This window comes from Zootoca vivipara, chromosome 17 (assembly GCF_963506605.1).
Source record: "Zootoca vivipara chromosome 17, rZooViv1.1, whole genome shotgun sequence".
Lineage (NCBI taxonomy): Eukaryota > Metazoa > Chordata > Lepidosauria > Squamata > Lacertidae > Zootoca > Zootoca vivipara.
Window position 1 is genome coordinate 22,804,472 of NC_083292.1, and position 27,884 is coordinate 22,832,355.

Sequence of the window (27,884 nt, forward strand, 5' to 3'; positions counted from 1 at the left end):
ATAATTATAGTTTACCTGAAGCCTTCCCCAAGCCAGCAATCCGGTAAATATCGACTGCCCTCTGCTTAGAAAGACGCCCGTTTGAAAATTACATGTTTTCCACCTCTTCTTCGCGGCGCATGTTTACAGTGTTTAACGAAATACAAAGGTGCACAATCAGCGGTTCCCCCCCAGCCTGCTTAGGTACCGTTCTGGTTGCTGGGCTGCAAATCAAGTAACCAAGATTTCGTGGACATTCCCTGATTAATAGGACTGTTTTCCTCCAAAGGGAGCTCAGTTTGGACCATGGTCACTAACATTGTGCCCACCGGTACCTCATATAGCACTCACAGAAGTCCCCAGTAAACATCCCCTCAAAAATCCACAGCACAGGAGAGACTCTGTGTTTTTCCTGCTCAGTTTCCGTTTGCTTAGTCTTTCCTACATTCGACACCCTCCCCTGCTTTAAACACGCCCTAATTTCATTGGATGCCAGGACTGGACCACCTGCCCTCCCATCCATTCTGAGCAGCCATTTGGGGCGGGGGTGGCGGCCATTTTCTGTCACGCTACACACCCACACCTGTGGCAGCCATTTTGTGACTGGTGCCCATGGCACGCTCTCAAAATTCTCATTGGGTCCAAACGGTTGGCAGGTCTGGACTACACAAACACACACACACAAAAAAAAAACCAGGAGATTTGTCTTGACAAACATGAGGTTTTCACAGCACAGCATGGATACTCCTCTTTAGGCACAAGGAAATATCACAGCAACATGAGCAGCTCCTTCCAAGACTGGTGCAGAGCAAGAGGAGTGCGGTGTGTGTGTGTGTGTGTGTGTGTGTGTGTGTGTGTGTGTGTGTGTGTGTAAAATGGAATCCATGAAGCCTGGAGAAAAAAGCTAGCATGAGTGATTGTTTGGAGCCATGGGAGGAGATCGGCTCAGTGCAAGATCTTTGGACAAAGAAGTTTCAATATAATTCCCAAGATTTTGGCACAGGGCTGCATGGAATTGACGGTGGGCAATGAGGTCTGTGAAAAAGCCGTGTTCTTTCCGGGATATGCACATAACTCAAGACCTTCATTGAACCGCAAATGTGGAGGACTAACCCTATCCGTAAGGTGCCAATGTTTCCAGTCTCTGGGCTACCCCAAACACTCCCCGAGTCTTTGGTGGGGAAACAAAGAGCTTTCGAAGTCCAAGAGCAGTAAGGAGGACTGTGTACTTTGCACACAGAAGTCATTTCCGCCAAGTAGCATCTGCACACCTCAGCAGCTCAAGTGTCCTGCAGTATTGCACTAGTATTGGCACGGCTTCAGCTGGGTGGTTAAAGAACAAAAAACTTCACCCCTAGTTATCAAGCAAAATTGTGATCCCTAGTTCAGCCGGAGAACTGTCAAGAACGGTTCCCGTGACGCAGCTCTCGCTGCCGCCGCCACCGCACAAAAAAACCATCTTTCACACCAGCAAAGAGATAGAAGCTCATTTCTGGTTCCCGTACGTTTTCTGGACATCTGCAAGCGTCAGCCTCGGGTCCTCGGGGTACCGGAACTCCAGCTCAGCGTTCGCTAGGTAGTGCGTGCTGGCAAACTCTGCAAAGTAGCGGCCAATGTCCGGGTGAGGGATTTCTCGGGGCTCCATGTTGTACTCCAGGTTCTCTGCAAGAGGAAGAGACAAAGGGCAGGTGACTGTTTCCGCAGGGAGACTGTGGGGCTCTGCAGTGCAGGAAGTCGAGGCCACACCGGTGGGTCAAGGTTCAGGCAGTAAACAAGGCAAGGCTCTGGGGAACACAGAGCTCCAAAGTTGCTCTAGCAAGGAAAAGGCTAAAACAGCTCTTTATGTGGCTGCAGCGCCAGGTGCAGCCCGAATATTAGCATCTGCAAGGTGCTGCTGCTCTACTTGAAGGGCCCAGCCTTCCCCTGGAACCTCCTATTGCAACAGAGCAAGGGGGGGGGGGAGCTCCTCCAGTCCTCCTGCAGTGGAGTCCTCTGAGTCAGAGGATGGCAGTGCCACCTTCTCAGGCCAGGGGGGTACTAGCCGCCCCAGGTCTCTCTGAACTTCTTCCTGAAGCTGGGCCTGCACGCCCATTGCGTTTTGCTTCAGAGTCTCTGCCTCACCCCCGGAACATGACTGCAGGGTCATGACACCGGGCAACAACAGGCAGAGCCGGGGGCAAAGGCAGGCTGGGCCAACTAATTCCACTTCCGTCCCTGTCTTCCTCTCTGCCAAGTTCTAGAAGGGCAACCCTGGGGCTAAGGAGGAGGAAGCTGGCAGGCAGGGTTTCTCCCTGGACTCCCTATAAGCAAGAAGGCAGGCAGGCAGGGTCTGGCTGTGGGCAGACCGAGATCAGAAGGGCGGAATCCTACGCGCCCTAACAGACCAGCCTCCCCTGAAGAAGTGGCTCGTATCTGCTGTTATTCAGGGACTCTGTTGCCGTTCAGAGAGGAGGATACTCTGAAAAAAAAAATAGTGTCAGCTCCGGGAATACACCCTCTTGGTAATTTGGCTGTGTGAGTCTGCAAAAGGCCAATCCCTATAGGGACCGGACCCAGCGGTTGCCACCAGAGGCCCTTCCTTCATGTGTGGAGGGTAGCAATGAGGCAATGGAATTTTTCAGGAGTGACTCCCTCTTTGTGTTGTACGCTCTCCCCAAGGAAACATGCTTGCCATCGTAAGAACACAAGAAAAGCCTGTTGGATCAGGACCATCTGGCCTCAGATCCTGTGGGCAGACGCTGAAAGCAGAGATGGGGAACCTGTGGCTCTGGAGACATTGCTGGACTACAACTCCCATCATCCCAGGCCATTGGCTCTGCTGACTGGGTCTGATGGGAGTTTCCTTGAGAAGATAAAGAGAGGCAGGCAAAGAGAGAGAGAGAGAGGACTTAAAAAAACAACAACCAGTTCATCTACAATTATGTAGCTTGAACTAAAGGAGGTGGACGGGCAGGTACATACCCATCACCCAGGCAATACTAGTGTTTAAAGAACTAGCTGGGTGCCTATCATCTGTGCACTTCTGAGCGTGCAGCTCAAGACTCAGAATAAGAAAATATATGGCAGGTTGCATATTTAAGAAAAACCCTTCCAAACACCGGTTTGTGTTGTGGTACAGAGCACCCTCTAGTGGAAGATCCCATCTTTTCAAATATTACTTGCATAGCATTTTTGATCTGCAGACTACACTACGCCCCTTTGCAATTCTTACCTTATTTATCTGATGAAGTGTGCATGCACATGAAAGCTCATACCAAAATAAAAACTTGGTTGGTCTTTAAGGTGCTACTGAAGGAATTTTATTATTACCTTATTTATATTCATGAGACAGAGAATGAGTATTATTCCATATTACTTTTCACCTGCATGCTTATTTTTATTCTTTAATATTTCTATTCTGCCTTTCACAGGCTTAAGGTGCCTATTAGCTCCTAGCTTTCATATCTCAGTTTCTAACACCAGCCTGTACTCCTAATTTGCACAGTTTCACTGGCCTATGTTAAAAACCTGGGGTTTCTTTCCACACCAGAAGAGGCTGAACCCGTTTCCCCTGAAAGAGAACATCCGAGTGCTGCTTACCTTGGGCTGCGTATCGGCACGATCCGTCCTCCACCAATACGTTGTAGAAGGGCTGCTGGGAACCATGCGGCAAACTATGAACATTCATGTTCCGGATCCATTCGTTCCCCATCATGCATGCTGGGTCCCAGCCGTAGATGACACAGTTATAGCCATATCTAAATTGAAAAATGGTGGGGAAGTGTGCACAACTCAATTGACAGTCAAATCGGAGGCAATATTGGCACATATGCATTGGGGTGCCTGGGTGGAATCAAGAGGTTCTGTGCAGCAAGAACCCTTTGGGTCTTTATCCTACTCTACATTTCTCTGATTCTATGGCTGTAACTGTTGGCAATTGCAAAACACCCCTAGGAAAATAAGAGACTGGTATCCTATTGGGAAAAAAGGGTTATTGTCGCCCCCCCCTTTTCATTACAGCCATAATTTCACATGACAACATCGCAAAGGAAAGAATCCAGCCCTCGTATATGGAAAGAGTAGAAGGGGAAACAAGCCATGATCTACTTAAACCATCTCCCCCCCCCCCCAAGGAGCAAAACATCAATAATTTCAAATGGATCACAACTTTTCCACCAAGGATTTTGCATAGTGTTATGGTAATCAATAACCAACATCATGTTATTTGAACCTGATAGAATTAAAAACTAGATATAGATTGAGTTTATATGGATAAGATATAAAAGATATAGCAATAAGGTAATATTGAAGTGATAATTAGAGTTTATATAAGATTTAGAATTTACTAAGCATGAAATGTTAAAGAATCGCAGTAGAAGGGGGAAAGAGGAAGTCAATAGATTAGAAATAAGGGTTATAAGTTAGAATTTTTGTTTTCTGCATTTTTGTATTTTTTGTATTTTGTATTTTTTGTGTTTTCTATTTCTTTTTTGTGTTTTGTATTTTTGTATGTTTTTGTTGGTTAAAAATCTTTAATAAATACATTTTAAAAAAGAATTTAAAAACTTTGGTTATCTCAAGAGCACTGAAAAAACTCTCTTGGCTGAGGAAGCTGGGATTGCCTTATACAGTGTTCAATAGCATCCCAGATTGTCATACAATTTTCTGCTGCTATTTTGTTGCTGTTCTTAAATGGTAGCCGGGGTTACAAAAAACAAACAAAAAAACACTAAGCCATGGTTTGCTTAGTTTAATTTTGATTTGTTTGACTATGTGAACCCAGCCCTGTAACTTAAACCATGGTTTGCTTATTTTCCCAAACAAGAACTGTAAACCATGGTTTGCTGTAGGCTTATAAAGCATGGTTTGTTTTTAATTTTGGCTTGGCATTATGTGTGAACCAAGCCCAATTTCTTAACTATGTGTTTGTTGGGCCACCTAAGACGCTCTCCAAGCCACAAGAACACATGGAAAACAAACCCAACTTTGGAGAAACAACCTATGTTTTGTTTGATATCTGTGGGTTAAATCGTGGTTAACTCATGATTCATTAAACAAACTATGGCTTAGTGTTATGTGTGAAACAGACTAATTAAGAGATAACTCTTTGTACATGAAAAAAATCCATGCCAGGAGAGAGCTTCAATAGCTCAGGAACTACTACTTCTCTCTCTGTTGTAATAACATGTTTTCTCGGGGGGCCACACAAAAATTATGCCCCTGCTATCTGCTGGTCTTTGTACAATATGTCCAAAGCCAACTAAAAATAACATCCAATGCAGAAATAGAACAGTGTTCCCAGGGAGCTAATTTTAACCCCATTCTTATGGTATACAGATGGATAAATGCTGCAGATAAAATTTGCTATTTTTTTTCTGGTTGGCAGCTTGTGTGTTATTTCCTTCATGATAAAGGATATTTGTGCATTTGGCAGCTTGTATGTTATTTCCTTCATGATAAAGGATATTTGTGCATTTGGGGACAAATTTTGCTCCAAGATCCAGATCACGTTTCTTTCTTTCTTTCTTTGACTGGGCTGAACTTTTGAACAGCCAACCCATTTCTGCATTTCATCGTTGGGTAGGTGCTCAGTGAAGCTCCTTGACAGATTCAATTGGCAGATGGTCCCAGACAATTTTCCCCAAAGGGCATTATGGAGGGGGGGAAAGGTAACCCTCTCCCACCTGCAAATGGCTGAAATTGGGCTTAGGGTACCAAGCTATTTTGAATCAGTACATTACTGCCATTGTTGCTGAGGTTCAGCTTGGAAGCCGGATGGGATTGGGGGGATGAGGAGCTCTGATCCTGCCTGTACTTGCTCATTCTGCCATCTTAACTATGCAACAGGGAACTTCCATGGAGATTCAGATACTAATCCTGCTTCCAGAACAAGGTTATTAGTGGTGTTTGAATCTGTGATGCTGCAAGACACCAAACAAGCACAGAATACTGAGTGGTGGTGGAGGAATGGAACGGGATGGACTCGCCTCTTATGTTTCATAATCAAGCCGACAGAATAGCAGACGTCTTTGTGTTTCTCCTCCGAGTGGAGCTTCACGTCAGGCCCTGCTTCCTCTTTCCGGCGTTCAATGTGCTCTAGAGTATGCTGAACTAAATAGCCCACTGCTCCGTGCTGGGAGGGGTCCAGCGCTTGGATGTGTTGCAAGATGTCCAGCACCTTTGAAGAAGAAGAAAGGCAAAATAATGCAGCGCTGCAAACAGCTGCCATTTCCGTGAGCTGGTGCCACAGACAATGGGGTAGGGAGACTGGGAGCAGACCCTCCCGCCCTGACAGAACACACGTTTGCAATCCTGACATTCCTGCAAGGCAGGAGAGTCTCATGAGGGAGCATGCCACACCTCATCCTTAAAGGCTTGGCAGGCGTGGCTGGGAAACATGTTGGGACATCTTTGCCGCTTCTGTCCAGTTCAAAACTTCTTGCCCTGCTCCTGAATTCCAGCACCGTGACCCATGAGCACGGTGTCTGTTGCCGAGGCCGTACCGCGGCTTGCCTGATTTAAGATCTCTTTCTTACCGGCAAGCAAGGGGCTCTGCTTATTTGTTTTGGGGTAAGAGCCTGGCACACAAGGTATAAGTACCTTCTCTGGCCAGATTCCCAGGTGGAAGTATAATCGAGCCTGGAGCATGAGATGCTGCACGTTGTCTGGGTACATGGCCAGGTACAGATCCAAGGAGTCTCGCAGGAGCTGGTAGGACTGATCGGTGCTTTCCCTGGCAAACAGAAACAGGCAAAGGTTATGCTTTCATTCATAGAATAATAGAGTTGGAAGAGACCACAAGGGCCATCCAGTCCAACCCCCTGCCAAGCAGGAAACACTATCAAAGCATTCTTGACATATGCCTGTCAAGCCGCTGCTTAAAGACCTCCAAAGAAGGAGACTCCACCACACTCCTTGGCAGCAAATTCCACTGTCGAACAGCTCTTACTGTCAGGAAGTTCTTCCTAATGTTTAGGTGGAATCTTCTTTCTTGTAGTTTGAATCCATTGCTCCGTGTCCGCTTCTCTGGAGCAGCAGAAAACTACCTTTCTCCCTCCTCTATATGGCATCCTTTTATATATTTAAACATGGCTGTCATATCACCCCTTAACCTTCTCTTCTCCAGGCTAAACATACCCAGCTCCCTAAGACGTTCCTCATAAGGCGTCGTTTCCAGGCCTTTGACCATTTTGGTTGCCCTCCTCTGGACATGTTCCAGCTTGTCAGTATCCTTCTTGAACTGTGGTGCCCAGAACTGGACACAGTACTCCAGGTGAGGTCTGACCAGAGCAGAATACAGTGGTACTATTACTCCCCTTGATCTAGATGCTATACTCCTATTGATGCAGCCCAGATTTGCATTGGCTTTTTAGCTGCTGCATCACACTGTTGACTCATGTCAAGTTTGTGGTCTACCAAGACTCCTAGATCCGTTTCACATGTCCTGCTCTCAAACCAGGTGTCACCCATCCTGTATTTGTGCCTTTCTTTTTTGCCCAAGTGTAGTACTTTACATTTCTCCCTGTTAAAATTCATCTTGTTTGCTTTGGGCCCAGTTGTCTAATCTGTTAAGGTCATTTTGAAGTGTGATCCTGTCCTCTGGGGTATTAGCCACCCCTCCCAATTTGTTGTCATCTGCAAACTTGATCAGGATGCCCTCAAGCCCATCACCCAAGTCATTGATAAAGATGTTGAATAAGACTGGGCCCAAGACAGAACCCCGTGGCACCCCACTAGTCACTTCATGTTCCTGAAACTGGTTTATCAGGGCCAATGGGGGCTCCAACCAGCCTGCCTTTCGATTTGCAGTCAGTCCAAGGGATGGCCCTGCCTATCAGCTTCCTCCTCCTCCTTAGTCTTAGCTCCTAGCAGTGAGGAGGACAGAGACAAGACTGGAAATAACTGGCTCTGCCTGCTATTAGTTCCACCAGCTGCTGAGGTTCCTGCCTTCTGCCCTACCAGATCAGCAGCAGAAGACTTCTAGGAGACTTGGACCCTGGACTTCCCACTTTGTAGCTGCCTCTTAGCAGCTGCGGCATTTCGCCACCTGAACCTGGGATTTTGGGGTCTCCCCAGAAAGGGCTTTTGATGCAACGCTCTGCTGGGCTCTTACCGCTTCCCGATGTTCAACAAGTTGCCCACCATTCGCTGCAAAACATCCTTTGCTGTTGCCACACCGTAAAATTCCTCGGTTACGTGGTGCCCGATCAAGTACTCGCACTCTTTCACAGTGAGCTGCTTCCCCTTCCCAAAAGCGTCGATATAGGCATAGTCAAAGATGTTTGTGCTTCTGCAGAAAGAAAGCAAAAACGAAGGGCAAGCCTTTAGCAAGCATAGCACGCTTCTCTTTCTAGAAGAAACAAAGTGCTCTTCCACGCAATAATGGGGCTATCACCCTCATGGCAGGAGTGGTGGGCATACTTTGACATGGCACAGTACAATGAAGTGGCCAGAAACAGGCTTATTTTTCAATACAGCACCCCTTAGGCACAGAGAAAAGGGGTATACACATTTTGCATGATGGTGCTGTTCTGGCTGCACGAAGAATCAACCCATGGGTGGCGTGGGGTGTGGGTTTGTGTCTATGGGCAAATGCCATTTTCACCCCCTGGAAATACGCTGCCATTTATTCTAGGCAGCTGCATCCCCGCCATCTTGCAACACTGTCAGAGCTGCCACAGAGTGAAATTTATAACTTTTGGTTCCACGGCTGGCCAGATCCCTGGCAGATAATGAGATCTCACCGGCGTTATTGATGACTATGGCAAGTAGCAGGGTTTTTCCTAATCGAACGCGACCCATTTCTCTTCTGCGGTAGAAGGACACACGCACACACCCACCCTTCCCATTACTTCGCCGTTTGGCAGCAGCTAACTTGAAAATGGAAACACGGGATGCTGAAGCCATCTTGTTGCCTGAGATAGCTGCCTCTCTCGCTGCCTTGCCAGCTCAGAAAACAACCTTCCTGATGGGAGGCCAAGGGAAACTTTAAAAGCTTACCCTTCTGTCCCTTGGCACCATCTGAGCAGAAAGTGGCTGGGAAAGTTGACAGGCTCCAGCCGCACACCCAACTGCCTGGCAATTGTCAAGTAAAGCACCGACAAGCTGATTGGGATTCCAGTCCTGTGGATCAAAACCTGGAACCAGAAAAAGAAAACGAGACCAACAGTGAGGGTGGACAGAGACGGGTCAGTTTACAGCCTTGCAGTACTGTACAATGGATCCTATGTTTTTTTAAGGAGAGGAAGACAAAATAGGCCCAGAAGCTCCCATACAACCACTGAGAACAATCTGCCTCTCTGTTTCGTTTATTTAGAAGATGTGTAAGCCGCTTTCCCCCACACTGTGGCCCCAAAGTGGTTTCCCATGGAAGAATAAAAGCACAATGTTAAGAACAGATACAACGGATAAAAACAGCACGAGAACAGCAGTAGTGCCATGAGATTGCACAATCTGAAACCCCAGAGCTGATATTCCCAATCCTGGGAGAATAAAGTGTTAGGGTGCCAGCAAGTAGGCACACTGAAGAGCAGCAGACAGGGTCGGATAAGCCAAGGCCAACAGTCTGGTCAGAGCCAGTTGAAGTCAGACAGTTACGTGGGAGTCAAGAGTAGCCAAGGTCAGTTCAAGCCAGAAGTCCAAAAGCCGGGGTCAGGGAAGCCAGATCAAGATGACAGGAACCAAGGACAAGATGAGCGAGGCAACTAGGCACTTTAGTACGACGTTGCAGACGCTGAGGAGTGGCCAGCCGACCTCTCTCTTAAGTAGCAGGTTCCCTCCCCCGCTTTTTATGAGCTGCAGCTGTTTCTAATTGCAGCCGGCGTTTTTCAGCTCTGCGTTCCCTTGCAGAGAAGGGAGGAGGGGAAGGGGCCATCTGATAACCTGCCTGACTGGGGCCTGGTTCTGGATCGACTTGTTGCTGCAGTTCTGATCTTCCCTCCTCCCTGACAGATTGCTCTTCTTCTGAGTGCTGCCACCAGTCTTCCCCAGGTGTGAATTCCTCAGATTCCTCTGTGGGGGCTTGTCAGGGAGGGCTAGCCACCACTTCTCCTCATCTGTCTCAACCCTGACATAAAGGGTGCTATGATGAGGTGATGAAAGGGTGAGACAGAGAGGAGACTTGGGAGTGACTAGGTCTCTGATGGCTAGTGGATGGTTCCAACAGACGGCAACTGTCTGCTGCCTCTTTTCTTTGTCTTGCCAGAGCACCCCCCCCCCCAATGCTGCAGCACGCCCTGCCTGTTGGTTCAGCTGATCAGAGCGCCCTAACTTCCGCCCGCCCCCAGGCACATCTCTAACCTGCTCACTCTAAATGACTGTTTTTAGGGTGGTAGGCAAACGTATTCCTACGCCAAAAAAAAGGGGCAAGTTAATGGGCAGGTCAGTTCTCCTGTTCCGACTTGTTCATTCTCTTTACCTGGCGAATGTATGAATTCAGGGAATTGTAGTAATCCACCTCGTTCCCTTTGTATTTCAATTGCTCGTAGAGGACGTAGTTCATGGCATCGAGGACCTGCCTCTGAAGCTCCCCCTGAGAGACGATCAAGGCCTCCCCTGAAACACAAGAATAAATTAATTTGCTGAAACTGCTAGGAAAATGGGAGTGTTCTCACAGTGGCCAACAAGAAGCCTGTGGGAAAACTGCAAGAAGGACATGCGCACAAGAGCACTCTCCGTTCCTGGGGCTTCCAGAAACTGAGTTCCAGCAGCTGCCTGGACAAATTCATCGCCTCACACTCTGGGCGGCTCCCAACAGAGTATTAAAAACACAATAAAACTTCAAACATTAAAAACTTCCCTAAACAGGGCTGCCTTCAGATGATTGCTAAAAGTAAGATAGTTGCTTATTTCCTTGACATCTGACGGGAGGGTGTTCCACAGGGAGAGCGCCACTACTCCTCTGCCTGGTTCCCTTTAACCCCACAGTGAGGGAATTGCCAGAAGGCCCTTGGAGCTGGACCTCAGTGTCTGGGCTGAACAATGGGGGTGGAGATGCTCCGTCGGGTATACTGGGCCGAGGCCATTTAGGGCTTTAAAGGTCAGCACCAACACTTTGAACTGCACTCAGAAACATACTGGGAGCCAATGTAGGTGTTTCGAGCCCAGAGTTATATGGTCTCTGCAGCCACTCCCATCATAATGTCATTTGCCACAGGAAGCATCTCTGTTCACCAGTGGCTTTGGCCCTGTTCACTGCCAGCATGTGGCCCCTGACGGATTTCTCCAGATGAAACGTGGCCCTTGTCAGCCCAGGTGTGATAGCTCAGTCGGTAGAGCATGTGGCTCTTAATCTCAGGGTCGTTGGGTTTGAGCCCCACGTTGGGCGAAAGATTCTTGGACTGCAAAGGGGTTGATCTAGATGACCCTCGTGGTAGCTTCCAACACTTCAACTCACCCTAGCGCAGAGTAGCTTCATTGCCATAGAAAAGGCTGTCCAACCCCCCCCCCCCCTTCAAGTAGCTTGGTATAATACCTGCTTTTTGGGTCACACTTGGGTGCCTAGAGTTTTTCGATTTCAGGAATTTACGAACTTTGGCCACAATATCGTCAACCTGGGCCTGGACGCTTTCTAGGCAGATGTCCGACAGTGGGTTGCAATACTGGTCAATCAATACAGCCCCTGGAAAAACCCAGAAGAGAGGCAGGACAGAAATATATTCCATTAAAATTAGTCAAGGGGTTGTGAGCAGATTTCATCTCAATTGGTAAGAGCTGCCACGTAATGGGAAGTAGCGGCTGGGCAGACACCTGTCATGGGGCACTGTAGCCGCCGGGTGCCTGAATTGAGCGGTGAGTTGATTAGATCGGGTGGGGAACCATTTGAAGCCCAAGGGCCACATTCCCTCATAAGCAGCCTTCCTAGGGCCACGTAACAGTGGTGGGTGGAGCAACAAATGGGGCTCTTGCTTTTGTACAGCAGGTTACAGTCCAACCATGCAAAAGCCAGAGATTTACACCCCACTCCAATCACCCCCTCTCCCCCCCTCCTGCAAGTTAAGCAAAAGGCATTATCATGGTTCATGAGCATATAACATCTAAGCAAACACAGAGAGGGTGTGGCCTCTGTGAGGGGGCATGGCCTAGGAGAGCCCCAAGGCCAAATATGGATGGAGGGCTGCATCTGTTCCCCAGGACTGAGGTTCCCCACCTTTGGAAAATATTACTTTTTCCACGTCTCTGTGTGTGTGTGTGTGTGTGTGAGAGAGAGAGAGAGAGAGAGAGAGAGAGAGAGAGAGAGAGAGAGAGAGAGAAGGAAATTCTCGTTTGAGTAAGGTAAGTGAAGAATTAAACTGGCCAGTCTTTATTGCATTAAGAAGAAATTAAAAACTAAACAAGGAAAAGCAAATGGGGGTGTTGGGATAAAGCCCTTCAAATCCAGATAACGATGGAGTGTGTGTATTTCAGAAATGATATTTGAGAACAGGCAAGGAACAGAAAAAGATTGGGCTGCTGATTTCGGGACAAACCACTGAATTAAATTACAAAATGGTTAAGATTCTGCCTGTTTTGTAAAGAGTGCAATGAGGTGTGGGTTTTTTTTTTTTTGGTAACTGCATTGGAAAATATTGGATGCTCCAGTAGGTCACACTATTTTACTTTAACTACATTTTGAGTGATGCTCCATTTGGGTTCTTTTGTGTGACGCAGAGCCTTAGGCTAAACAATAAAGATTCAGTTGGCAGGACCAATGCTTGCTATCACGTTGAGGCCTCCACTCACCTTCCAAAAAGCACTGCTCATCCGCTGGGCGCTGAAGATACACCTTCAGTTTCTTCAATATGTTTTGCTGCCGCATGAAGTAAAGGATTTTCTTTGCATAGTACTTCCACGTCAGGCCTTTCCTGCACAGTGAAGGAGAACCATTGTGGTGAGCAACCGCTTGAGTCGGAAGAATGGGAAGAGGAAAGCCAGGTGCACAAAGAGAAACGCTTGAATGGCGCGATTATAAGGGGCTAGCCAAGCAGAGCACGGGAATGACTACCAAGCCCTGAAACCAGGATCTTATTAATACGGCTCAGGTATCTCCCGTGACTTTAAAAGACAACTTCTGACCCCTAAAGCACAATCTTATCTGCGGAACGCAAAAGCAGGCAGAGAACTACAATGCCGCTCAAATACTCTCACGCCAGCTGGGATTTTTGCCAACATCAATAGTTTTATTAAACTTCAGCAACAAACAAAAGAGGGGTAGAAAGGTGAGAGAGATACGGATCAGCATACAATGCAGAAAAATTGCACTGGGGAGCCTGGCCATAAAGAATAAGGGAAGGCTTCAAAGTTGCAGTTCTCAGAGTGGCTTAACAGTCTATCTTTTCCCCCAGGAAACTCTGGAAATAGTAGCTCTGTGAGGGGAATATCTCTCTCTCTGTGTGTGTCTCCTAACAGCACTTGTAACAAACCACAGGTCCCAGGACTCTTTGTGGGGTTGAGAATGGAAAACTATTCCTCCAAGTGCACCTTATGACTTGGAGGCATGCAAGGTCCTCATGGTGTAAATATGGTGGGTATTGATCCTTCCAGGCTCGAAACATGACATGCCACCTACTTAGAGAACAGCTGAGGAAGACTTGATGCTGCTGCATTTGTGTCAGTGCCTTGGACAGAAGACCAATTTAATAATTATTCTGTAGTAAGAAAATGTAGTGCTTCTACATGTTTCTTGAGAGACAGTGCAATATAGTGGTCAAGAAATGCCAACTAAGACTGGAAAAACCCAAGATCTGAATGGCTACATTCAGACCAAGGCCTCGGACCCAGTATACCTGAAGGAGCGTCTCCACCCCCATTGTTCAGCCCAGACACTGAGGTCCAGCTCCGAGGGCCTTCTGGCGGTTCCCTCCCTGCGAGAAGTGAGGTCACAGGGAACCAGACAGAGGGCCTTCTCGGTAGTGGCACCCTCCCTGTGGAATGCCCTCCCATCAGATGTCAAGGAAATAAACAACTATCTGACTTTTAGAAGACATCTGAAGGCAGCCCTGTTCAGGGAAGTTTTTAATGCCTGAAGTTTTATCACTTATCATCATCATCATCATTTCTGTTGGGAGCAGCCCAGAGTGGCTGGGGAAAACCAGCCAAATGTGTGGGGTATAAATACTAAATCATTATTATTATATTATTATTTATCATGATAGGAATTAGCCTGGCTTGCTTCCTGTAGCCATGAGAAGGGGTGCAGAAACATTCACTTCTGTTTCCAAAAGAGCTTAATTTTAACTACTGTTTGTGTTTTTTGTGTTCCAAGAACCCAATTCTACAGAAGGCTTCCTACTCACATCCTATTGTTCCACCATACCAGGTGTGTGGACAACTTTGTCCCTCCAGATGTTGCTGGACTACAACTCCCATCAGCCCCAGAAAACAAAGGCAACAGCGAGGGATTATGGGAGTTGTAGTTCAGCAAAAGATGGACTACGTCCCCCACATCTGCTCTATACCCTCCTGGGCTGTGAATGCATCCATAGGTGATGCTCCTGTTCCTCCCAATTCAGCTCCGTCCACTCCAGCAAACAGATCAAACCTCACAACGCATTATCCTCTAGTCAATCAGGGCGCTCAGTAGGAACAGACACGCTGTCAGGACGGCTTCCAGGGAAACGATTTAGCTTAATGATAGCAAATGGCAACGACCCGCAGCATCATTAGCATAAATTTGCGCTTAATAAGAATGTGTGTGGCCAACGCAGCAGCTCAAATGATGTTAAGCAGAAACCTCACCAATGAAAAATATTAAGCTGCAGCCTTGTTAGAAGGTGAAACAAGGTCGAGCATACGAGCAGCTATAGAACTTTGTTGTAGTCTTTAAAACAGGGATGGGGAAGCTGTGGCCTTTCGGATATATTGTTGGAACATATCCGTCAGCTCCAGTCAGCATGACTAATGGCCAGGGATGATGAGAGCAATAGTCTGGCAATATCTGGAGGTCCACAGGTTGTCTGCCTCTGCTTTTAAGACTTCCTACGCAGTCCCTGCAGTTTTAATCAATTAGATCTGCATAAATTTGCATACAAGAGAGGGGGGAAAGCAGACTATTTTTTAGATTATGCACTGTAACATCTCAGGAGAGGCATTTCCGATTGTCTTGCACAGAGAATGCAACATCTCTCACAAGACTGGCACTTATTTTATTTTTTATTAAAGGTATATACCGCCCTTCATCCAAAGATCTCAGGATGGTTCGCAAGATAAAATTGCAGGATAAAAAGCACAAAATAAACAGTTGAAACAAAAACAGGACAATAAACCCCACATCCCACAAGCATATTTAAAAGGCCGTAGAATATTAATCAGCCAAAGGCCTGGCTGAAGAGGAACGTTTTCACCTGGTGCCTAAAGATGTATAATGAAGGTGCTAAATGAGACTTCCTGGGGAGAGCATTCCACAAATGGGAAGCCACTGCAGAAAAGGCCAGTTCTCATGTTTCCACCCTCTGGACCTCTTGTGGAGGAGGAACACAAAGAAGGGCCTCAGATGATGATCACAGAGTCTGGGTCAGTGTATCTGGGGAGAGGCAGTCCTTGAGGTATTGCAGTACTTAAGGCCTTATAGGTCAAAACCAGCACTTATTAATAGCTGGAATGGTATAAGACCAGGTTCGAATCTCTGCTCGGCTATGGAGCTTGTTGGTTTGCCTTGGACAAGTCACTCTCTCTAAGCCTCACCAACCTTGCAGGAATGTTGTGAAGATAAAAAACAAAAACAAACCAGAGAGGAAATCATGTATGCTCTCATGTAACTTCTTTGAAGAAGAGGGATATGAATGCAGCTAATAAAATAAAACTTTTAAGAATTGAACTGCAGCATGAATTTGCAGTGTCTGTTAAAGTTTCTGTAAAAAATCTGCTGGCTGGGTAAATCAGGTGCACTGCTTCAGTCAGTCAAAAATGTTTTAACTGGCCGATCCATTAATCTAAACTTTGCAGCCCTATGGAAATGCAATTTTGTTTTGCAGCCCCTCCTAGCTCTTTTAAAATTCAGGCTCACCTTCCTTCCATATTAAGGATGGACATCAGCTCATCCTCAAAGAAGTGGCTTGGGCACTCGAGGGTTTCAATATCAGTGAAGCCGTCACAGGGCACCTAGCGAAAGAACATAATGTTACCCCATCACTAAGGACTTTAGGGAAGGGCCATGGCTCATTTGAAAGGGCACATGCTCTACATGCAAAAGGGTCCCAGGTTCAACCCCCAGCATCTCCATGTAGGTGTCTGAAACCCTGGAGAGTTGCTGCCAGGCAGTGTGTACACAATATTGAGCTAGATAGACCAATGGTCTATCTTAAGGCTTCTATGCCTTAAGTGAAGGGCCATAGCTCAGTGGTAGAGCAACAGTCCTGCATGCTGAAGGTACCATGTTCAATCCCCAGCATCCCAGGGCAGGGAAAGGACTCCAGTCTGAAACTCTGGAGAGCTGCTGCCAGTCAGTGTAGACAATGTTGAGCTAGAAGGACCAATGGTCTGACTCAGTCTGAGGCAGCTTATTTTGTGGGGAGCGTCATAGCTCAGTGCCAGAGCATCTCCATCTCCAGGTAGCGTTGGAACTTATCTCTGTCTGAAACCCTGGAGAGTTGCTGCCAGTAGACAATATTGAATTAATGGACCGGTACAAAGTAGCTTCCTCAGTTCTTAGGACTTTTCCTGTAACCCACTAGGAAACTATTAGGCACACTTTTGTATCCTGGGTCACAAAAGGATCATGGGGTGCACAGGACAAGTGCTTCTCAGATAAACAAGAAATCTTACATGATCCGAAAAGAACCTTTTGGAGAATGATGCTACGATTCTCTGAGCTTCCAAGCCAGCTTTATGCCGTTGTTTGTATTCCTCCAGCCAATTCACGCTGTCCACCTGGTTATAATATTTCATAAGTGATGGCCACCTGTGGAAGAAAGAGAGAACTCAAAACACAGTGGTCAACATTTCACGTCTTCAGAGTTGTTCAGGATGCCAAGGGGCGGTGGGGGGGGGGGGCAGAGAGAACAGGAAAATGGAGTAAGGAGAAGTGGCCTCTTTGAACCACTAACAGTTTAACACAAGGATGGGGTGCACGTGGCCCTCTAGCCGTGGTTGGACTGCACTTCCCATGGTCTCTGACTATTGGGCCACGCTGGCTAGGGATGATGGGAGCTAGAGTCCAGGAGCTGCTAGAGGGCCAAGGGTTCCCCATCCTAGGAATGAGATATCCTGGAGAAGGAATGAGGTCGAAGGATGTACACCACAAGTTTAATACACCTACACCCCAATTCATTTGCTACAGTGAGAAGTTTCAGAGGACTCATACCCTGATAAACACTAAGGCTGATGAAACATTTATGTCACAGTGGGGAAAGATTTCAGGAGGGCAGGAACGGGGGGGGGGGGGAACCCACAAGAAGGGTCTCCTTCCCCAGCTGGCTCACCTTTTGTTCCAGGCTGATTAGAACCCTAAACAGAAGCACTCCTCTGTATGGGCTGAAGATCTTATGCCCAGCAGCAGGGCTGTGAAATGTGGCCATATATAAATTAGAGAATTTTGAATATTTGGGGGACTTTCTGAAGGTAAGTGGATAAATATTCTTGCTTCTTTTTCTTTCTTTCTTTTTTAAAATAGATCCTCTTCCTCTCGCCCTGCCCCACAGTCCAACAAGGCCTGAGCAATGCTTTTTGCCATGGTCCAAAAAATTATGGGCATCAGTTGGGGTAGCAGGGTGGGGAACTGAACTGTTCAAGCCCCTTACTGAAAAGAGGTGTAACCGCCATTGGACTACAAATCCCATAATCGCTGGCCGGACCAGTAGGGGCTGATGAGGAGTTGGGAGTCAAACAACACCAAGAGCGCTAAGCTACGCCTGGAATGGAGGAGACAGGTGCACCCCCAAGCTCTCCCAGCCACACAAATTATCCTAAATAGCACAAGGCTTGGTGCTCATCTGTTCCTGAGCCCCAGCGGTTAGACCTGTAAGGAAAATGTACTATACCACTAGACTGCTATACAGTGGTACCAGTGGTACAGTGGTTACAAACGCTTCCGGTTACAAACTCTGCTAACCTGGAAGAGTTACCTTGAGTTGTTATTATTTATTATTTATACCCCCCCCCCGCCCATCTGGCTGGGTTTCCCCCGCCACTCTGGGCGGCTTCCAACAAATACCAAAATACATTAAAATATCACAGATTAAAAACTTCCCTAAACAGAGTTGAGAACTCTGCCCCAGGATGAGAATGGAAATTGTGTGCCGGCGGCGCAGCGGCAGCAAGAGGCCCCCATTAGCGAAAGCACGACTCTAGTTAAGAACAGTTTCAGGTTAAGAACGGACCTCCGGAACAAATTAAGCTCCTAACTAGAGGTACCACTGTACTACTAGTTCAGGCCTAGCTGGAGAGGAAGCTACCAAGGACTCCTCAGGGCCCCCTCCCACAGCTTGTTACTTATATTTTCAAAGTACAGTATCTTCCTGCAGGCATCCCGTAGCCACATAGGAAAGATGCCTTATATCAAGTCAGACCATCACTTCACCTAGCTCAGAACCATTTACACTGACTGGCAGGAGCTCTCCAGGATTTCAGACTGGAGTCTTTCCCAGCACTACCCGGAGATGAACCTGGGACCTTCTGCATGCAAACCACATGCTATGCATTCAGAATAAATGCAAGGGACATGCCCACTGGGCTTGTCTCTAACCTCCAAATATAAGGAAGCTGCCTTATACGGAGTCAGACCATTTGTCATCTAGCTCAGTATCACTGACACACACCGGCAGAAGCCCTCCAGGTTTCCAGGCAGGAGTCTTTCCCAACAGTACCCAGCAGTGTTTGAAACTCTCATTGTTCTAGGCACATATTGCGACGGGGAATTTCATCAGCACATTCAGTTTCTGAGCTCTGGCTGCAGTACTGCACCTAAGATTTCAGATTAAAACAGCAAAGTGGAAGAAAAGGAGGACCATTTTCTGCCTCCCCACTTCCAGCTACTCTCTGGAAGACTGGAGAAGAGACCCTCTAAAGAATGTTAGGGGGGTGGGCAGGTCTAGGACTAGACCAGGGGTCCCCAGACTACGGCCCGGGGGCCGGATGCGGCCCAATTGGCCTCCCAATCCGGCCCGCGACGAACCCTGCCGCTCGCCGCCGCACGCTCTTCTTCCAGGTCAGAAAAAAGCGCCGAAAATCCTTTGTGCGCATGCGTATGGGCCTCTCCCGACCCAGAATAGGTCATTTCTGGTGCACTTCCGGGTCGGGGGAGGCCCATACGCATGCGCACAAACGATTTCCGGCGCCTTTTCCGACCTGGAAGCGTGCCACCGCGCCAGTATGTGCCCGTGCGCATGCGCACGGGCGCGCACTCCCCCGCCCTCCGGTCTGCCGCGCGATCGGCGCGGTGGGAACCGGCCCAAAGCCCGGTAAGTCTGGGGACCCCTGGACTAGACCATGTGAAAAATGAAGATAAGATTTTAGCTGAAGTTCATTCATTTTCAGTTTTGTATTTTTGTTATTGAAAAAGTGTGCCTAGACATTCTGTTGCTGCGCCCACAACCGAGATTTAAGGTGCCATTTAGCTCCTAGCTTTCACATCTCAGGTTCTAACACTGCTACCTAGAGATGCTGAGGATTAAAGCCGGGGCCTTCTGCTTGCAACACATGAGCTCCCGTTTCCTGTCAGCTAAAGAGCAGGTGGCAGAGCTTCCTACCCCACCCTGCCACACTTCTTCCAGCAGACTATCACAGTGAATGCTGCTTTGAGGATTCATTGTGTTGAAAAAGGGATTATAACTTCTGGAATCTGCCTATCCCCCTTGAACCAGGAGGAGGTCGACTGCAGTGTGTGCACACTGCCAGAGCACATCCTCAGCTGGCCGGTGTTGGGAGCTGGAGAGGCCAAAGGGAGGGCGGAGGGAATTAGCCTCAGAGGACACAGGCCCTGTGACTTGCAGCCGTGTTTCTGAGCAGCTCAGCCAAGCGTCCAGCATTTGCTTCTTGCCAGGAAATGTAGGAGGAAGTCGCTTGCTCCCTATTTCCCAAGTGTATCGGGCACAGGAGAGCTGCGCCAACAGCCGCTTTGGGTGGCATGGAATCCAGAGCTCTCTTTGATATCCAAGACAGGGAAAAATAAAGCCCAAACACGAGCTGTAATTCTGGGCTACTACCTGCTGCAAACCCTGATGCCTTGGAAGCTCCTGTGACATTGAGGATTAATGATGCACCTGCCTATCTATTCAACACCATGAAGGTTTTCTGGAAGAGAAATCTCGGCATAACATGGCTGTGAGATAAAGCCTATCAGAGGCTGCCCAGTCAAGCTATGTGCTTCCTCCCCACAAAATGTCAACACTAGGATTAACCAAAAGATGTGGATATAGACCTTATCTGTCAGCTTTTGAACAATTCCCAACTCAACGTTTTTCCCCCCAGGAAACAAAGGGAAAGCAGGAGTCACAGTAGAAACTGCCAGTCAAGAGAGATCTGAAGGATGCAAAATCCATGTAGGGGTTTGGACAGGACTATAGGCTATTCGCGAAAACAAAGAGTTGTGGTTGAGAGTTATCTAGTTCATACATTAACCAATATCCCGATACTCACACATTACACAATGAAGCTGTTCTGCATGGATTCAGATTGTTCCATTTGGTTCAGTACAGTGGTACCTCAGTTTACGAACTTAATCCGTTCCGGAAGTCCGTTCTTAAACCGAAACCGTTATTAAACCAAGGCGCGCTTTCCCTAATGAGGCCTCCCGCCGTCGGTGCCCTTCCACCGTTTGGAGTCAGTTTTTAGACCAAGGTAAGGTTCGCAAACTGGGACACTACTTCCGGTTTTGCGGAGTTCGTAAACTGAATTGTTCGTAAATAGGACTGTTATTAAACCGAGGTACCACTGTATAGTCTATTCCACTGGTCTTCAACTGGTGGGTCAGGACCACTAGTGGACTGCGGTCCGATCTAAGATGGGTCACACTCTTACCATGGAAGAGCGCTCCCACCACGGAAATATATGGTAAAGGATTAAGAAACGGGTCCCAAAATGCATGTTTGGGTTAAAAGTGAATCCTGGCGCTGCAAAGGTTGAAGATACCTGCTCTACTCTACCCTGAGCAGAAGTTTCAGGTAGGTTCCCCACCCCTTGCCCTATTTGAAGGTGCTACAGATTGATCCTGAAAAGGTTTGCGTCCGAACTGTGTGCTCTACCACTGAGCAACGGCCATTTGTCCTTTGTGCTAAGCTGTTAGGAGATTCCTATTCCCCTTCCAGAGCTACAGTTCCCAGAGTGGCTAAACAATCAAGCCCTCTTCACAGGGAACTATGGGAATTGGAGTTCTCCAAACAACTCTGAGCACCCTTAACAAACTATAGCTCCCAGAACTCTTGGGGGGGGGGTAGCCACAACTATGTTTATCATAGCATTTAAACCACAACTATGTAAATCATAGCACTTTGAATAATAAATAATAATAATAAATAATAATTAATTTTTATTTATACCCCGCCCTCCCCAGTCAAAAACCGGGCTCAGGGCGGCTGACACCAACAGAATTACAATAAAACATAAAAACAATTAATTAAAATACAGATTAAAATACAGTATTAAAATTTAAAGTGCAGCCTCATTTCAAGTAGGCCATAAATCCAAGCCATGAGGGAGGAAAACACAGGGGTCAGGCTGAGTCTAACCCAAAGGCCAGGCGGAACAGCTCTGTCTTGCAGGCCCTGCGGAAAGATGACAAATCCCGCAGGGCCCTGGTCTCCTGGGAAAGAGCGTTCCACCAGGTTGGGGCCAGTACTGAAAAGGCCCTGGCTCTAGTAGAGGCCAATCTAGCCATCTTATGACTCGGGATCTTCAGAATATTATTATTTGTGGACCTTAAGGTCCTCCGTGGGGCATACCAGGAGAGGCGGTCCCGTAGGTACGAGGGTCCCAAGTCGCATAGGGCTTTAAAGGTCAAAACCAGCACCTTAAACCTGATCCTGTACTCCACCGGGAGCCAGTGCAGCTGGTAAAGCACTGGATGAATGTGATCCCGCGGCCGGGACCCTGTAAGGAGCCTCGCCACGGCATTCTGCACCCGCTGGAGTTTCTGGGTCAGCTTCAGAATGTGGCCTCAGTCCTGCTTAAGAGTAAGTCCATCAGAATGAATGGACCTACGTTAGTCAGGCTCATTAATTTCAATGAATCTACTCTGACGACAACCAAACTGAGATAAAAATAATAACAGCAATTCCTGAATTTGTTTAATAAATAGATGATCTGGACCATGACTGGGCCAAAGGGTTGAAGCTCTGCTCCTGCCACAGCACAGTCCCAAGCTGACTATTTGCTGGCTAATTATTATTTAAACAATAATCAGCATCAGGAGACATATATGACCAAAGCAGCCTTCTCCAATATGGAGCCCTTGCTGAGGCTGATGGAAGTTGTAGTCCAAAACAGCTGGTCAACAGGTTCGCAAAAGTTTGGCTAGAGACAGGGCTAATTTTATGTTTCGTTTGCTCCAGATGAGGAACATCACCTTGCAAACACCTTCACAATATATGGCAATGTTGCCGCACAGTAGTGTTGCGAACAAACACACAACAATGGCTTCAACTTTTTAGCTCATGGTGTCAATCTGTTAACTTTTGGGGGTGGTGGTGTGGTGGAATACATCACTGTAGGAGACTAAATCATAACTTGCAGGCAATCTCTCTCTCACAGTCAGTGACAATAGAACTGGACCAATATATGTAAATTTCTCATCTTGGCCCATTTCTGAGAGCAGGAGAAGTTCATATGCAGCCTGGCTCTGACCATGTCTTGGCAGAAGAAGACATGGTTTTATTGCTTTTTCTAACTGCCAATTGGCTTGCAAAACTCAGGCTGAACAATTAAAAGGAAGAGAATATTCTCTCCCCACCTGTGAAAGAGGCAGCTGAACAACGGACAGCTCCCCAGTTCAGCAAGCGATTTTCCTGGGTCGCTTTCCAGCCTCTCTGCCTGCGATTCAGAGTTCGGCTTTATCATCTCAGCCGCCAAGTTGGACCTTTGAAAGATTCAGAGCCAGCCATATGAGGTCTGTATTCCAAAAGCGGCTGTTTCTCTGATCGCTAGACTCCTGGCAAAAGTTGAGATATTGACCCTGTTACTCTGGGCCAGGCTCCATCTTGAGTAATTACATCTGAGTGCCTTGAAACCCCCACTGCAATTTCAGTTGGAGGAGTTATTCTTTACTCACTGCCCTAAAATAAACAGTTGCTGAAATAATGTAACACAGTGTGGCCATATTCCTCATGGAAGGTTCACTGGGCCCCTGTTGGCACTTGGGATGCTAAAATCGAGAACTACAATAAGGGAACAGCATGAAGCAGTGATGAAAGCACACGGATACAGAGTATCACTTATTTTAGTAATGACACAGAACACTACTATGAGCTTTTAAAAACAAACATAAATTTGTTTACCATTACGATAATTTCCAAACTGGGTGAACATGCAGGAAAATGGCAAATGAAGCTCAAGAGCAGATTGACGCATAATGCAACAATTTTTTATTGATCATTTTAATATTCTTTGTAAGTAGCTTACAGGTTTTACTACAATCAAGGGGCAAACATATTTCGCTAAAAAAACAACAACCCCTAAGTTTAATATGTGCCAATGGCGTTTGAATGGGTTGTGACTAACCAAAGAAGAGATATTGGGGTTATGGTGGTTGACACAATGACAATGTCCAACCAGACGATCTGCTTATTCAGCATTCATCACCCTGATTTGTTTGCAGGGATATTAGACAACAATGGCTATTTATTGAGCATTCATTCTGAAGCGTTTGTGGGGAAGTTAGATGCCACCGTGTTGAAACAAGCATTATCCCACACTTTCTGGAGCTTTTCCCCAACACTTCTCTCTTTTTTTGCACACACCCCCCCCCCCCCGCTCTTTGAGGAAGTAGGTTTGTTACACAAGCCCTACCAATCAATTGCACTGACTGCCTAAATTTGCCTGCATATGATTCAACCCCACCCAGTGTTCAAAATTAGTCAAGCACCTGACTGTTAGCACATTTTGCACCTGGCTATTACAACCAAGTGAAGATGCCTGGGCACCAGCATGGCGCCTGACATCTTCACCATCTGGAGATGGTGGGGGATCATTGGAACTTGACTGTTTTCATATGCTAATACCACATCCTGAAGAATTCTATCAATTACGTATATTTTATCTGCACAATCAGAAGGAATTTCAGGAACCAAAATGTTTTTTTCTATGCAGCCTGAGCAGGAGCAGTGAACAATGTTATCGTTAATTGTTGCAGCTTGTCTTCACTTACCCCCACCCCACTACCCTGCTCACAGTCGTGAAGAACATTCTTAAGTTATGAATAGGCGCATTTTGCACCTAAAGATTCTCCATTTGCAAGCACCTCAAAAAGTCTGGGTGCCATTTTTTTTTGCGCCTGGCTGACACTCAAGAATTACTGAAATGTAGTGCTTTGAAGCCTCCAAGTATATGTTAAGGATAGACAATATGTTAAGGAGTTTAACAATGAAGAGTAGAACGTTTTGAAAACTGAAGTATAGTACCAATATTTTTGTTAACACCAAATTAAACACGTATTAACAATTTCTGTTAAAAATGTGATATTAACAATGTGTCACTTATGTGAATTGCGTATTAATTCATGCTTATCAAAATAATAAATAAAATGTGTTGTCAACTCTCACACCCCAGGCGAATAGACATTCTATTTTAGCACCAACAACCCAGGTCCAAGAAGCCATTTGGCTCCTAGCTTTTCTAACACTGCCAATATATATATATGTGGACTGTCCCTGGATAAAGTGACTTTTCTTCTTTCAGTTCTCAAAGCCACTATTTTGCCGCTGGCTCTGGATGGCAGACATTGGATTTCGCACCCCCCCAGCTGAGCATCCCTAATCCTTCTCCTGCTCGCATGCAAGCAGGAGAAGGATTGGGGCTCCCTCAGCTGGGGAGTGGGGGGCTTCACACACCCCAGCTGAACAGCCCCAACTGCTTGGCTGAGGCATGGGAGCCACACACTCCTCAGCCAAGCAGGTTAAAGAAGCAGAGGAAGAAGCTCCTCGCTGATACTACTACTATTACTATTACTAATTTATTATTTATACCCCGCCCATCTGGCCGGGTTCCCCCAGCCACTCTGGGCGGCTTCCAACAAAACACTAAAATACAGAAATCCATCAAACATTAAAAGCTTCCCTAAACTGGGCTGCCTTGAGATGCCTTCTAAAGGTCTGGTAATTGTTGTTCTCTTTGACCTCTGGTGGGAGGGCATTCCACAGGGTGGGTGCCACTACCGAGAAGGCCCTCTGCCTGGTTCCCTGTAACTTGGCTTCTCGTAGCAAGGGAACCGCCAGAAGGCCCCTCGGCGCTGGACCTCAGTGTGATACAGCTTGTTTCTCTGTCTTTGCCAGTATGAGGGGCAGAGTAGGATGGTAGCTTCATTCAGCAGTATATTGCAGGTGACACTGCCGCCACTCCCAAGTCCCTGTACCTCCAGTGCCCAGCTGCAGCTTGTTTATCCCTCAGCATGCTAGGTGTCAAAGGGGCTCAGGAGCGGTGGCGGTTTCATCTGCAATATTCCGCTGAGCGAAGCTGCCATCCCACTCTGCCCCCATACCAATCTTGTACTGATACATCACCCAGGCCAGGGGTCAGCAAACTTTTTCAGCAGGGGGCCGGTCCACTGTCCCTCACACCTTGTGGGGGGCCGGACTATATTTTGAAAAAAAATAATGAACGAATTCCTATGCCCCATAAATAACCCAGAGATGCATTTTAAATAAAAGCACACATTTTACTCATGTAAAAACATGCTGATTCCTGGACCTTCCGCGGGCCGGATTTAGAAGGCGATTGGGCCGCATCCGGCCCCCCGGGCCTTAGTTTGGGGACCCCTGACCCAGGCCTACTCCACATATGACTTCCAGATCTTCTGAACTACAGTTCCCATCATCTGCCTTACACACACAGTTTAGAGGCATTATCTTCCCAGTATTCCTGTTATTGCTGTTGTGTCTAGAACAGTGTTTCCCAACCTTGTGCCTCCAGCTGTTTTCGGACTACAATTCCCATCATTCCTGACCACTGATCTTGCTAGCTAGGGATGATGGGAGTTGTAGTCCAAAAACAGCTGGAGGCACAAGGCTGGGAAACACTGGTCTAGAAAACCTTGGCAGTGGAAACTTCCCTTGGGCCAGGGATGCCAGCCCTTCCTCCATTTCCTCCCCCTGCACTCCACCTATGCTCAGGAATTATCATACCAACGTCCAGGGCCAGAAAATTCTCCCTGCACCTGGGAAATGAGACCTTCCACTTTTCCCTGCCTCTGTACTCTCTCCATGCTCAGAGGCATCATCATCATCCCACTATCACTGCTACGGCTACGTGTAAGGCCTGAAGCCTTCCTCTGTGCTTAGGATGCCACCTCCAGTCCTTCCTCATTCTGCACTTCGCCCATGCTCAGGGACACCATCTTCTTTTCTTTCTTTTTCTTTTAAAATTCAATTGCTTTATTGAAATTATAAATTAAAACTTACAAATCAAACAGAACAAGTCCAACCAATCAAAACATACTCAAACATACATACAAATCAAAATCAAATCAAAATCACACGTCAGATCAAAATCAAAACAAATCATAATTGTACATACATACAACCCATCACCAATCCCCCCCTCCCCTCTGACTTCCCTCCGTACCAATATCGATTTCTATCTTCTTGATTGTCTCTGTTTCTGCTGTAGATGCAAAGGCTCCAAACTCTCCTTTTTTCCTGTGCTCTACCCATGCTCAGAAGCTCCTCCTGCTGCACTCTGCCTATGCCAGGAAGGCACCATCTTCTCAAAGTCACTGTGTTGGATTTAGAACAACATCAGGCCTTCCTCCTCTTTCCTCCTGCAGCACTCTGCCCATGTTCAGAGGCACCACCTCCCAAATGCAACCACTGCTGCTGTGTGTGCTCCAGGCAACAGAAAACTCCCTCACCCTTACACTGTGCTTAGGTCAACATCAAGCCTTCCTCCACACACACACACACACACACACACACACACAAAATGCATGCTCAGAGGCACCGCCATCCCACTGACAATGCTGCATGAGCTTCAGTGGCCTGAAAACTCCCTGTGAACTTAGGACGATGCCACCAGGCCTTCCTCCTGCTGCACTCTGCCCATGCTCAGAAGCACCACCTACCCAATGCAACTACTGCTGCTGCTGCTGTGTGTGCTCCAGAGAACTCCCTCGCCAGGCCTTTCTCCTGCTGCACTCTGCCCATGCCCAGAGGCACCACCTTCTCGACGTCATTGGTCCATGGCCTGAAACACGCACATCTTTGCACTTAGAACGCCAGGCCTCCCCCCTGCACTCTGCCCATGCTCAGAGGCACCACGACCTGTGGACGTCGCTGCTCCTGTCACCTTTCCGAGGCCCCTCCCCCAATTCCTCCACCCTTTCCACACACACCCGTCCCCGGGGCTCACCTGAGCCGGAGCTGCTCCCTCCAGACCTTCCCTCGGGGCTGGCAGGCCTCCCTGAGGCGGCGGCAGGTGCAGGCCAGGTGGGCCACGTCGGAGGCGTTCAACGGGCCGCAGCACGCGATTAGCTCCAGAAGCTCCCCCGGCAGCTCCGCCAGGCTCGGAGGGGCCGGCCCAGGCCCTGGAGGAGGAGGAGGAGGAAGCGGCAGAACCAACCCCTCCGGTCCGTCCGCCTCCGTCTCCGCGGGGCCAGTCTCCGCCTCGCTCGCCCTCTCCGGCGCCGCCATCTTGCCTGTTTACCTGAGCGGCCCTCCGAGGGGGCGTCTCTAAAGAGACACGCGCCGGCGGCGCAGAAAAGGGTGGTCCGAAAAAAGAGGCGGGCGGGCGCGGCAAGAAGAGGCGGGAGGAGAATGACGCCAGCGCTGAGAAAGGGGGCGGGGGGGGGGAGCCAGGAATGAGGCGGGCAA

The 27,884-nt window shown here is 47.7% G+C and overlaps 1 protein-coding gene across 1 annotated transcript; it reads right to left on the reverse strand.

Moving 5' to 3' along the window:
- Window positions 1-522: 522 nt before the first annotated feature.
- Window positions 523-27,728, reverse strand: FBXO21 (F-box protein 21). Its single transcript, XM_035098823.2, has 12 exons — window positions 27,424-27,728; window positions 16,699-16,834; window positions 15,941-16,035; window positions 12,679-12,800; window positions 11,432-11,578; window positions 10,376-10,512; window positions 8,959-9,095; window positions 8,072-8,248; window positions 6,559-6,691; window positions 5,946-6,136; window positions 3,559-3,716; window positions 523-1,641 (listed from the first exon to the last, which is right to left on the reverse strand). The coding sequence occupies exons 1-12, from the start codon at window positions 27,702-27,704 to the stop codon at window positions 1,466-1,468; spliced, it is 1,890 nt and encodes a 629-aa protein (XP_034954714.2). The 5' UTR covers window positions 27,705-27,728; the 3' UTR covers window positions 523-1,465.
- Window positions 27,729-27,884: the final 156 nt, after the last annotated feature.

What these genes read in the sequence shown, in the direction of transcription:
- FBXO21 (XM_035098823.2), bottom strand. Translation starts at nt 27,704, where the DNA reads ATGGCGGCGCCGGAGAGGGCGAGCGAGGCGGAGACTGGCCCCGCGGAG. An exon ending in AAGTGTGACCCAAAAAGCAG is followed by an intron (nt 10,513 to 11,431) that starts GTATTATACCAA and finishes CTTGTGTTTCAG; the next exon opens with GGGAGGCCTTGATCGTCTCT. An exon ending in TGGTGCCAAGGGACAGAAGG is followed by an intron (nt 8,249 to 8,958) that starts GTAAGCTTTTAA and finishes TTCTTTCTGCAG; the next exon opens with AAGCACAAACATCTTTGACT.